Source organism: Sapajus apella, unplaced genomic scaffold, assembly GCF_009761245.1.
Source record: "Sapajus apella isolate SASKATOON/1434 unplaced genomic scaffold, GSC_monkey_1.0 scaffold22, whole genome shotgun sequence".
Taxonomy (NCBI): Eukaryota; Metazoa; Chordata; class Mammalia; order Primates; family Cebidae; genus Sapajus; species Sapajus apella.
Window position 1 is genome coordinate 6,930,784 of NW_022436962.1, and position 11,305 is coordinate 6,942,088.

Genomic DNA, 11,305 nt, shown 5'->3' on the forward strand with positions numbered 1-11,305 from the left:
AATTACTGGGTTGGCAAGAGAGGATGGTGGAAAGCGTTAAAAAAAACCCAGGTATTCTGTATCTTTTGGGGAGCATATGGAAGGGAATGTGTAGACAGAATTGAAGTTAGACTTAAAGAAGGACTTCTAGAACATAGTTTGCTAACTAGAGCTTTTATACAGGTAACCTTTTTTTTTTTTTTTTTTTTTTTTTTTCCCCTTAGCTTCATCTGCCCAAACAGAATAGATGAGAAAGAGGGCTCATCCGTCCACGGCCTGTGTGACCTGTGACCTCACTAGGTCCTTCTAAAGTAACCCTCCTGCAGCCTACTTTAAATGACTCCACTCTTGCAGATGCAATCATAAAATAACTTTATTGGTCAGGTTAGGCACCACTCATGCTTTTCCTGTGATAAGGATCCTTTACAGAGGCATGATGGTGCTCACATGCAGGTGCTTTCTGAAGAGCCCCGGGGGCGGGCAGCCTTGCCCTCGCATCAGAGCTCCTTTGTTGAAATGAGCTGGTTTGGCTTTTGTGGATTCCAGGTCTGGAGCCAAGAACCTAGTCCAAGGATTCCCTCTTCCTTTCCCAGGGGAGGTTCTTCAAAGCATGCAGAGTATCAGGGATGTGATGGCATCTGGGTAGAGCCCAGACTGGGGCTAACTCCCCTCCACCAGTCCTTGCCCCTGACTGCCCAGGTGGCTTCATCCCAACAGTGCCCCAAAGGGCAGGTGGGCTAAGCCCCAGGCACCATTGCCTTTTGAAATGGGAAGAATTAAATGCTCCCCAGCCAAACTATAAAGCAAAAGCCATCTTCACTAATGAGGACATAGCTCAGACATGTGGAAAGTAGAGGGCGTTACGCCCAGCACAGGTGAGATTTGGCTGCCTGGTCTGGACTTCGTGGACCCCAGCCAGAGCTGGTACTTTTCAACTACGGCCTTAAGACAAACCAGGTAATATACATTAACCACGTCCTCCTTCTTTGGGTTAGCAAGTCCAGGGCTGGCTGGAGTCTCTGTCTACCGTCAGGATGTAGATCCTTCCTGCTTGGTTAAAAGGAGAGGACGAACTATGTTTCTCATGCTTTAAAAACCATGTGGCCTCTTCCTTTGTGGATAAAGACCCAGGTAGGGTGCTGTTTGGAATGTGGAAAGTGCTGGGTAAGAAGGGAACCACAGGGGCTGCTCCCTCAGCTCAGCCAATTTGAGGCGCGCTTGCCCATTACAGATGCCGACAATAAACAAAGTCTGGCCTTTCCTCTTCTGAGTCTTATCCACCTTCAAAGAGTCATCCAGCTGCTAAAATATAGCCCTGTACATTGATCTAAGCCTGAGGTTGGCTGTCTGCTCCCACATCAGGCCATGAATATTATCATGCTGGTGACCTCCAATTTGGTGATTTTCCCAGGGTGAGATTAGGGAGGTATAGGAGTGACTCCTGGTGTCCTTTCACCCTCAGACAAAAGTGTGGGTTGTCTCCACAGGTTGCTGGGCAGATGCCCACATGCCTTGGGGTCTCCTGACTCTGCTTCAGGCATAGAAGGGGCATCTGTGGAGGAAAGTGGAGTGGGTGAGGTGGATTTCAGAAGAGGCAGCTGGGCAAGAGGTATCTTTTGAGAAGCAACGAATGGGAGCCCAGAGTAACTGCACGACCAGTCAAGCGCTGCTCACAGACAGCCAGGGATTATTAGAAAACTACAGTTGTATACTATTGCCCAGGCAATGTTTAAAGTTCCGTGACTTCAGATCATTGGGAAGAACTTAAGAGCAGTGAGATTTATGGGGTTGGGACATCCAGGGATCTTTCCATCTACCACCACTTCTGTCCCTGGAAAAGAGTGGGCTTCTGCCTATGTACTCCGCAGAAGGCTGCCTGTCCCTGATCCCCCCCAACCCCACCTACAGGGAAGAAGACTACAGAGGGAGCCTGTGGACTTCTGTCACATGGTCCATCCTGGACCTTCCAGCAAAAGCCAAACCAAACCATCAAGCCAAATACCACGGGGGCTTCACCCAGTGCCCGGCGCCAGGGCTGCTCAGATCTCGATGAGGCTGGCCAGGCGCAGGCAGAGGGGCGCGTCGGCAGGCATGGCACTGCGCTTGATCTCGTTACCGTCCAGGCGCAGCACCTGCAGCTTGGAGAAGTTCATGACGTCCACCACGGTGCAGAAGCTGCTGATGGAGAACTCTGTGGGGACAAGAGGAGCGTGGGTGGGGGGAGAAGCCCAGGTTAGGAGCCTGAGGACACAGTGAGGTTAGCCTCTGAAGCACCTTAGATAAAGGGGTGGAACTTGGCGGGGGAGGGCCCCTGTTTTCCAGGATGAAGTCATACCTACTGGCGCCACTAGGGGCAGAACTAGGGACAGAGTGAGGACTGTCTGCACCGGCAATTCACCTCCTGACCACCAACCTGAACTTGACTCTGCAGGCCCAGGAACGTCTTTATTTTTTTTTTTTTGTTGGGGGTCGTGGGGGTGCGGCTGTGGGCAGCAGTGGGAAGCAGAGGGTAGCCAAAGACCAACCGTAGACAACTTGAAGTACTTGACTGCTTTTGGAGAGGGAGGGCTTTGCCGAATTGCTGTGAGACAGAAGACTGCGGAAATGGAAGGACTTAAATATCTCCTGCTACTTTGCAGATAGAAAAAGTGGCAGGAAATTAAAGAGAGAAAGCCTGGGCCGAGAGACAAGTGTCTTTGTGTGCCAGGGCTTTGAGGGGGTTACACGTCTCCATTCTAAATCCTGCCAGAGCAGTGAGCAAGGCTCTGAGTTTAAAGGAGGCTGGGGACCCATAGAGTGCTGGGGCTGCCATGAACCTCAAAAGTCAAATAAATAATTTCCCTGCCTCCTGCATTTAATATGATTACAATCTACTCCTTTTTTTTTTTAAACCTCAGAAGAAAGTCTCCTAAGATTTTCCCCTAAACCACAGAATTCTAATAGAGACAATAGTTCTGTTCGGTAGGTTTTAGCTTAAATCTTCCTTTGCCATTAACCCTGTTCTCCCTCTGGTTGTCCTCTTGACAAATCAGCCACTCTGCCTCCAGTCTACTGTGTCAGTAACTTGAAAGGAAAAGCCAAGAACTCAGCTAAACTCCAGCAGAGACAGCAAAAATCACCACTGAAAGCTGCGGAAGCCTCGCAGGGCTGTCTTTACCATGGTGAGTGAGGCTTTCAGGAAACTTGCTCCTCCTGTCATTCTCTGCAAAGGGGGTTTGAATGAAGCCACCCACTGGGTCTTGAGGGGAGGACTGTGCATGGACACATCCCTAGCAGCTGTAACACTTAGGTAGGTCCAGAGCCGGGGCTTGCTGCTGTTGTACCAGAGGCATCCCTCACCTTGCAGCCATGATCGGGAGCAGGGCGTCAGTCTGGGGCCAGGCAGGAGAAGCAGGAGGGGGCTTTTCTAACTCTATTCTTAGGGGTGACCGTGAGGGCTCCCTTGGGGGAGGTTATGGATATGAAGAAGACAGTTCCAAGAAAGAATATAGAGAGCTTAAAGAGGCTGATGAAAAGAAGTGTTTTTAAATTAGTATTTCCAGTGGGTTTCAGTCTCAAGAACTGACCAAGATGAGATGAGGTGAGGTTGCAGCAAATTAACTGCAAACATAAGACAGAAAATCTAGGCCCAAAGAAAATTAGACACGGAGAAGAGTCAGGGAAACTGGGAAATACGCGTCTTTGGAAAACACTCCTTGTGGGGTAGAATTTCTGGAATGCTTTTGGATGTTTCCTTTCTGGTCCCCAGGACTAGATGAAGTGACCTCTGAGTGGGTCAGCTGGGGGCAGAGCCTAGGCTGGGGCTGGGTCTATGTTATCTGTGTACAAGCAGAGCAGTGGCGCAGGGAGAAGCAGCAGAGTGGCTCAGCTTCACTGTCACTTCCAGCCCTATTTAGGACGGAGATACAGGCTCCGTGATAGATTCTCTCCCAGCCTGGAGCCCTCAGACTGTCTGCTAAAATTCTGGATCCCAGCTGTGGATAGGTAAAAATGGGACATACTTGTGGGGAGCTAGCCACACAGTGTGTACGGATTCTAGCCACACACTGGGTACTGTGAGCGCCCCCATCTGTCTTCTCCAAGCCCATGAATAGGATAGGCTTCTGCGTGGAGGCGCTGGAGGACATTTTTCTAGCCCAAATTAAATACTGACATAAGTCTTTCCAAATTCCTACTGGTGTACCCGCCCTGCTCCACTGGATCTCAAAGCTTCCAAATCACATTCCGAGCTGTGTGCTTGCCAGCCTGGAAAAACTGAGGGAGACACTGATGGAAGAGGGAAGTGGCGGGGTGAGGACCACGTCTGATTCCCCTGTGCACCCCTGAGCTCCTGTTCTTCTTATAACTCCTCTCTCTGAAGGTTGTTTCAATCCCAGCTCCACCACCCCCCATCCCCAAGTCTCTGACTGGTTTGCAGGGGATTTCCCTCATGTTTGCTGCAGGAGATGGGGCTGAGCTTAGGGAGCTGTTTTCCTGCTAGCAGTCTACATCAGAGAGATATTCCTCACCATTCTCAGTTGGAGGTGCCTGGCTCTAGGTTCTGTAGGTCTGGGGTACCTCGGGAGATGCCTTTACTTTCTCTGTGTCTCTCCTTCCCCAAAACAACAACAAAATCTGCCTGTCAACTTCAAAGTGTCAATGAGAAGTAAGGCTGACAATAATAGCTATCATTGGTTTTTAAATTCTGCACCAGGCCCCGGACAAAACACTTTGGGTATACTAATTGACAGGTTTAAGGAAAATAAAGTATTGGTGTTATTTTGTTGAAAAAGAATCCTGAAAGAGACTAAATGATACCTAGTCATGGAGCTTGTAAATTGCACAAGAATTGATTTGGGGGTAGACACTGAAAATTTGGGGGTTGTTTGAACGGAGAATTTTTTTGCAGGACCTTGGGAAACTGCACTAATTTTATTTTCTGACGGGTGTCTGGAAGAGGTGGTCCACCTCCCATATGAGTGGCAGATGTGGTTCTGCAGGAAGGCAGAACGGTGATGTGATGAAGCCTTTCCCACCCTAACTTTCTCGGACTGTAAGGGTAGGTGCTAATAGATTCTTTCCTATGACAGCTGCTCTTTGCTGTCACATTTTCAGGGTCAAACTTGGATGAAGCACAGCACATGGTGTGACATTTCTGACGCGACTGCTCCCGGATTCAGCGTGCGTGGCAGGTAAGTAGTGGTAATTGCTGGTGGGATGATAGACAGCCACAAGGAAATGTCAACTGTCTGCAGCATGCAACATCTTCAAGCTGTCTTAAAGGACCCCCCAACCCCCACCTTGGGAATAAGTAGACCCCAAAGAAAGAGCGGTTTTAATTAAAAAGAGTTTAGGCTGTACGTGATGGTGTCAGGCACTTCAAACTAAACGACCAGACAGTTGCCTCTTTGCCTTGCCCATCTGACTGTCAATTCCCAAACTGCCTTCTGGGGCTGGTGCCTCTCTCACTCAGAGGGCTGTCCAGCTCGTTAACATCTTGCTCAATGACTGATCTATTCCCTGAGCACAGGGAGAGAAGGGAATGAGAGGGAGAGGATGACGACGCAGTCCCTCTCGGCGCTTTGATGGTGCTGTTCCATCTCAGCAGGCTCCACTTCAAAGCCCTCTGCCAGTGGTCTTAATGAGTTCTCCCTTCTCCAGATGGAAGAGGACTTTGCTGACAGAGGAAGGGAGGTTAAGTGCTGGCTCAGTGCTTTCCAGCTGGGATTAGGACTTCAGAGGCCCTGGGGTAATGTAAGCATGTTCTGAACACAAGATCCTGACAAAAGGGAGCTGAAAAGCAACTAGGTAATTCCAACTGAAATGAATGTTTCCTAGAGTCGGGGGGCAGCTCTCTTTGTTCCTTCGGGCATTGCAGGGAAGTGCTTATGAAACAGGAAGCCCCGTGTCCTAGGCTTGGTGGTGGTCAGGCCCACGTTACCCTAGGAGCCATCTCAGCCCTGCCCCGGCGGCTCCTTGTACTCCAGGAAGAACTGAACTGACCAGAACAAGTGCCGCGTTCAGCTCTGAGAGGCTGCACATTTGTGTCCACCAACCGTTATGTTTAAAAAACAAATAAGCACCAAAACACAAGACCAGGCTGTGAACGCAGGAGCAGATCAAGTGGAAACAGAGTGCTCATCCTCTTCTGGGATGGTGAGTAAGTGCGGGGAGTGCGGTTTCTTAGCAACCCGCCATTCTCCCCAGACAGACTTTAGAAGTTAAACTTAAATCTCCCTCTCTATGAGCGATGCCCTCCTAAACTTCTCTGAACTCATCTCTTACTGCTCCTCAACACATGACCCCTGCCTCTCAGACACACCCATCTCCCAGCTGTCCCCTACATTGACAGGTGACCTGTGACAATGACTGGCTCCTTTGTGGCAAGTCTCTGCCCCAGAATGGCTTCATCCTGCATCCCTCCAACCCATGCCCGCTTATCTCTCAAGACCTAGAATGAAACTTACCTCTCCTGGAAAGTCTTCTTCTGCACCAACCCACTCCCCACTGAATTGTCTTAGCACTGCTGTTTAGTGTAAGTGTATTCTCTTTTGCACAGGGGTATGGCTTGGTTGTCAGGTTGCTTCATTTGTGCTGTCTGGTTCCCCTACTTCTATTTCTTTTGTATTGCCACTAGCACTCAGAATCGTGTCTTTCAAGTGAAAAAGACAGCCAGTCCCCGCCTCCCTTTGCCAAGGTCTCACCATTGATCCTATTGCCTTGGAGGTAGAGGTTCTCCAGATTGGTGCTGACGGGGGGGATCTTCTGAAGCTGGTTGTAGGAGAGGTCTAGCTCAAGGAGGCTGCTGGAATTGAAGGTATTGGAGGCCAGGCCATTGTTGGTTAGACTGTTATGGGACAGCCGCACATACAGCAGCTTGGGCGCCCCCCGGAAGTAGCTATCGGGGACGGTGTAGACGTTGTTGTGCTCCATGTACAGCTGCTCAAGAGCTGAGGGCAGTCCATCGGGCACCCTCCGAAGGTGGTTATAACTCAAGTCCAGCAAGATCAGCGACCGGAGGCCCCTCATGGAACTGCCCACTTCCTGGATCTCATTGTGTTGGAGGTACAAGGCCGTGAGGTTCTCCAGCCCCTCCAGAGCATTGTTGGGGACCCGCGAGATCTGGTTGTGGTCGAGATGGAGCTCTCTCAGGGATCGAGGCAGGGGACCGGGCATCCGGGTCAGGTTGTTGTGGTCCAGGTACAGCCTCTCCAGGTGCTTCAGCTTGGAGAAGATCTTCCTGCCCACCTTATCACTGGTGATCTGGTTGCCGTGGAGAGCAATCCAGAGCAGCCCCGTGGCATTGTCAAAGACGCCTTCCTGGATGGAGGAGATCTGATTGTTCTGGAAGTACACATACTTCATGCGGGAGGGAACGAAGGGCAGGTACTTGAGGTTGCGGTTGTCACAGTACATGGCCGTGGGAAAGTTGGGTGGGCAGTCGCACTCCTGGGGGCAGTCACGGGGATCTGGAGGGGATGGAGATCCGTAGGCATAGGCTGGCCCTTCGTCCACCCCGTAGGGGTAAGGATCGTAAGGCTCATACGGGTAAGGCTCATAGGGATCGTAGTAGGTGGACTGCTGGCTGCGGAGGTACTGGAACCACCAGTGAGGGTCGTCGTCATACTGTGCCTGGGAGAGGCAGAAGAGCCCTGCCAGCAGCAGGAGAGAGGTCCACTGCATTTTGTCTCTGCAAGAAGCAGGAGAGAACAGAGCAAGCCAGCATGAGTGAGACTGTCCAGGCAGTGAGGCAGAGCAGGCAAGCCTTAAGCTTAGAGCTACCCAGAGCTGACTTCAGTGTCTAACGTCTGAGAGCAGGAGCCTTGCTCCCACTTCTTCGATGCCTCCTCTCAGTCTGGTTTGGTACGTGGTCTAGCTGGAAAATAGCTATTCGGGTTGAGCTAAGTTCATTTTCCTCTGGTCATAGAGTCACAGAAAGAGAGTCCTTGAATGGGGAGGAGGGCATTTTTCGGAGGGGCAGGTCTCTGGGAGCCTCTAGCACCCTGAAAGTCCTGTGGGGAACCTGAAAAACCCACAGCAGTCCCCATGTTTGTGGGGTGGTGGTGGGGACAGTAGTGGGATGCTCATTAGACCTGAACCCAAATCCAGTTTGGATGTTCCAGGGAAATAGTATTTTTCTAAGAGTCCAAGGAAAAAGTCTCCTGGCTCTTCCCATGTCTATGGGAGACCTCCAGAAGCAGCTTGAAACATCAAAGGGAAAGAGCTGAACTACTTCTGGAAAATGTTTTGGTCTCTTGGGCAGGCTGGGAGTTTCTGGTCTTGGGTGTTTGGGGAGGAATGTGGTCCCTCTGCAGCCACCACAAGGCTCGGGTTGCCCTCCAAAGTAACAGTCTGTAACTTTGCCCTCCAAAGTCACATCATCTGTAACAGTCTGCTGGGTGAGGAAACTCACTGGTTAGCAGTTTGTGGCTACACATGCAACTTGGCCGGGACAGGGCCTTCATGCAGCAGTTACAAATCCCTTCCAGACTGGAGACCCTGGCGCTGGTGTGACACTTGTCTTCTAAAGCAGGTACTCAGTGTGTGGAGTCTGCGTTACTCTGCTTCTGTCTTCCATGGTGCCGAGTGAGGTGTTAGCCCTCCTCATGCTCCACCATGGGCATCATGCAAAAGCCACATGGGGACAAGAGAATGAATGAGGGACACAAAAAGGACTAGAAATTGGAAACTCTTGTGTATGCTCAAGGGAAAGTGGCTTGACATGGGATCCTGACATTCTCCTCTCCTCTCCCTCCTACCCGGCTCCCAGCGGTGACGCCTAGATGACTGAGCTCTGTGTCTAGGTCCCTACATTGCTGGTGGCCTGTTGCTTTTGAGCCTGTTATGCTAATGAGAACAGGGCAGGCTGAGGAGGAAATATGGGGTCTGATGTCATCTGAGAGGGAAGCTGAAGGTACGGAAGGCGAGGGACTGGGGTGGCCTGGGCGCCCTACCCTGGATACATATAGCCAATGCGTGACATACTCCTGTGGGCAGTGGGCATCTTCCTGAGTGTCACCCTTGGACAGAGAAACCTTAGAAGCTTTCGTGGCCATACAGTCCTCACACTGCTCTGGGGCCTACTGGAGTTAGCAACGTGAACAGCAGACAGGAAAGAGTATAAAAGTCTACATCATCAGATCCAGTGAGCTGATGGGAAGGACCCCGCTGTGACACTCAACAGAGTCACCGCCTGGCCACTGTCCATCCCAGACCTCTCTGCCCCCTCAAAACACTTTCCTCGGGCCCACTTCATCCTATCAGCTCATAGGCTGCAGAGGAGCAGGCTCCCTGGCTCATCCACAGGCAGCCTCAGGCCTCAGACAAAGAGCCACAGTGTTCTGGAGAAGCAGACCCAACTGCCCACTGCCTGGGCACGCTGGCTGGTCCCTGGCTCTGGCCAGGAGAGAAGACGAATGGAGCGGCCCACTGCCAACAGGGCATTTTTCCACACACAGCCCTGGGCTGCTGCAGGACCAAGGTGGCTGTCTGGAGGGCTGGCACAGTGAGCTTCTGTCTCCATTTTTCCTTCTTTCAGACTGGGCACCTTGGCAAGCAAGAGCCACCTTCCCCTTCAGACTCAGCTTTCTAGGGGCTGTGCACCCTGCCCACTTCAGCCTCTTCTGAGAGCCATGGCTGCTGGAAGGGTTTGATGGGGAGCTTATGCCTCTCCTTACCCTACCACGTCTCTTAGCAATGTCACTTCAGGGTTGCGTACTCTTAAATTGTTTCCCATAATGCGAGAGACCCTCCTGTGCTCAGAGTTTCAGTAGGCCGAACGTTTCCGGGACCGCCACTCTATGAGTTAGGGGGTTCACTCAGGAGCTGCTGCTGTCCTTTCATTTCTGCACTCTAGAGAAAGCTCTCCCTCCTGTCCGTGGAGAAGGTCAAACCAGAGGTCATCCCCCCACCTGGATTGTACCCCCACCTCAATGCACAGCTCCCTGGACGTGGCCAGTTTCCAACACTTCTTTTTATTCTCTCCCTTCACTCCAGACACACACACACACACACACACACACACACACACACACACACCCCCCAAAACATCCCCCTCTCCCATAATAGCATTTATGTACCAAACCCTTCTATAGGATTGCAGGGACATCCAGGATTTGGAAAAGCCTTCAAAACGCCCACATTCCCAGCGTGGTGGGATTTATGAGTAGCAGGGAACAGCCTTCCCTACTTTTTCATGCCTGAGAATTGGAGGTCCCCTCAGCACCCATAAAGGAACTGTCAGAGAAAGGTAAGGTGCTGGATCCCCTGCCTTCCACACCCTCTTTGCCACTCTCAGCATCCCTGGGGTCATGGCCCAGATGTGGAGAAGGAGGAACGAATCCTCCCTGCCCACCGCTCAGCCCTCTCCCCTACCACTTTGCCTTTTCTTCTTTTAAGAAATTGCAAGGGACAAACCCGAAGTAAAATGACTATACTTACCTTGAGTTGAACCTTACAGAGAGTGACCACGTCCCTCTGTCTGGCCTCCTTGGGTTGGAGAATGTGTGAGAGAGAGAGGAAGAGAGAGAGGAGTGAGAGTCTACTGAGAGTGTGCGCGTCTCTGCCAGACCAGGGTCCCGCCCCAAATTCCTAATCAAATATTGTGAAGAGGGGCTGAAGAGCCTGGATCCCGGCTTTTTCGGCTCTGCTGCAGGGGCGGAGCTCACACTCAACCACGCAAATCCTTCTGTCCGCCTGACGCTATAAAAACTACCTTTTTTCCACTCACTTATCTTCCCTGAAGCATTGGCAGACCTGGGTCTCTTTCTGCTGAATGAATTAGTGGCGCCCTAGAAGTTATTTGTATAGTCTCTTGTGAAGCGCCTGGATTTCTCATTAAAGCCACAAAGGCAGATGCAGGGATGGGGAGGGCCAGGGTTTGGTAAGAGGCATCTTAACTCTTTAAGCAACGCACATGTGCTCCCTAGAGAGCCAGAACTCACCCTTCTCAGCTCCCCCTATAGGCAGGTCATCAGGCTAGTGGATAAGGAAGCATGCATGACAAGGGACAGCCGGCTCTGGTTCTAGTCTACCCCTAAGCAGTGTAGACATTTTCTGGGCTACAAGTCCTGTCCACCTCCACCACTAGAACTAAAGGAAAGGCAGGGACTCCAACATTTGTCGATCACTGCTTCTGTGCTGCATCGTCCACTTCCACTTAATAATGCTCACAACAGCTTCAGACAGCATAACACCTTGCTGGTTTGTAGCAAGGACTGTATCAGGTGATGTGCGTGAGTCTCCTGGCACGTAGCTGAGACTCACCATTGATAGGGATCAGCACTGTCCTACCCATTTGACAGCCATAGCATTCCTGAGCCAGGGGAGGACAAGGTCAGGTAATGGG

At 51.3% G+C, this 11,305-nt stretch overlaps 1 protein-coding gene across 1 annotated transcript; it reads right to left on the reverse strand.

Annotated features, from left to right (window-relative positions):
- Positions 1–334: 334 nt before the first annotated feature.
- FMOD (fibromodulin) lies at positions 335–10,856 on the reverse strand. Its single transcript, XM_032288810.1, has 3 exons — positions 10,399–10,856; positions 6,663–7,648; positions 335–2,170 (listed from the first exon to the last, which is right to left on the reverse strand). The coding sequence occupies exons 2-3, from the start codon at positions 7,639–7,641 to the stop codon at positions 2,019–2,021; spliced, it is 1,131 nt and encodes a 376-aa protein (XP_032144701.1). The 5' UTR covers positions 7,642–7,648; positions 10,399–10,856; the 3' UTR covers positions 335–2,018.
- Positions 10,857–11,305: the final 449 nt, after the last annotated feature.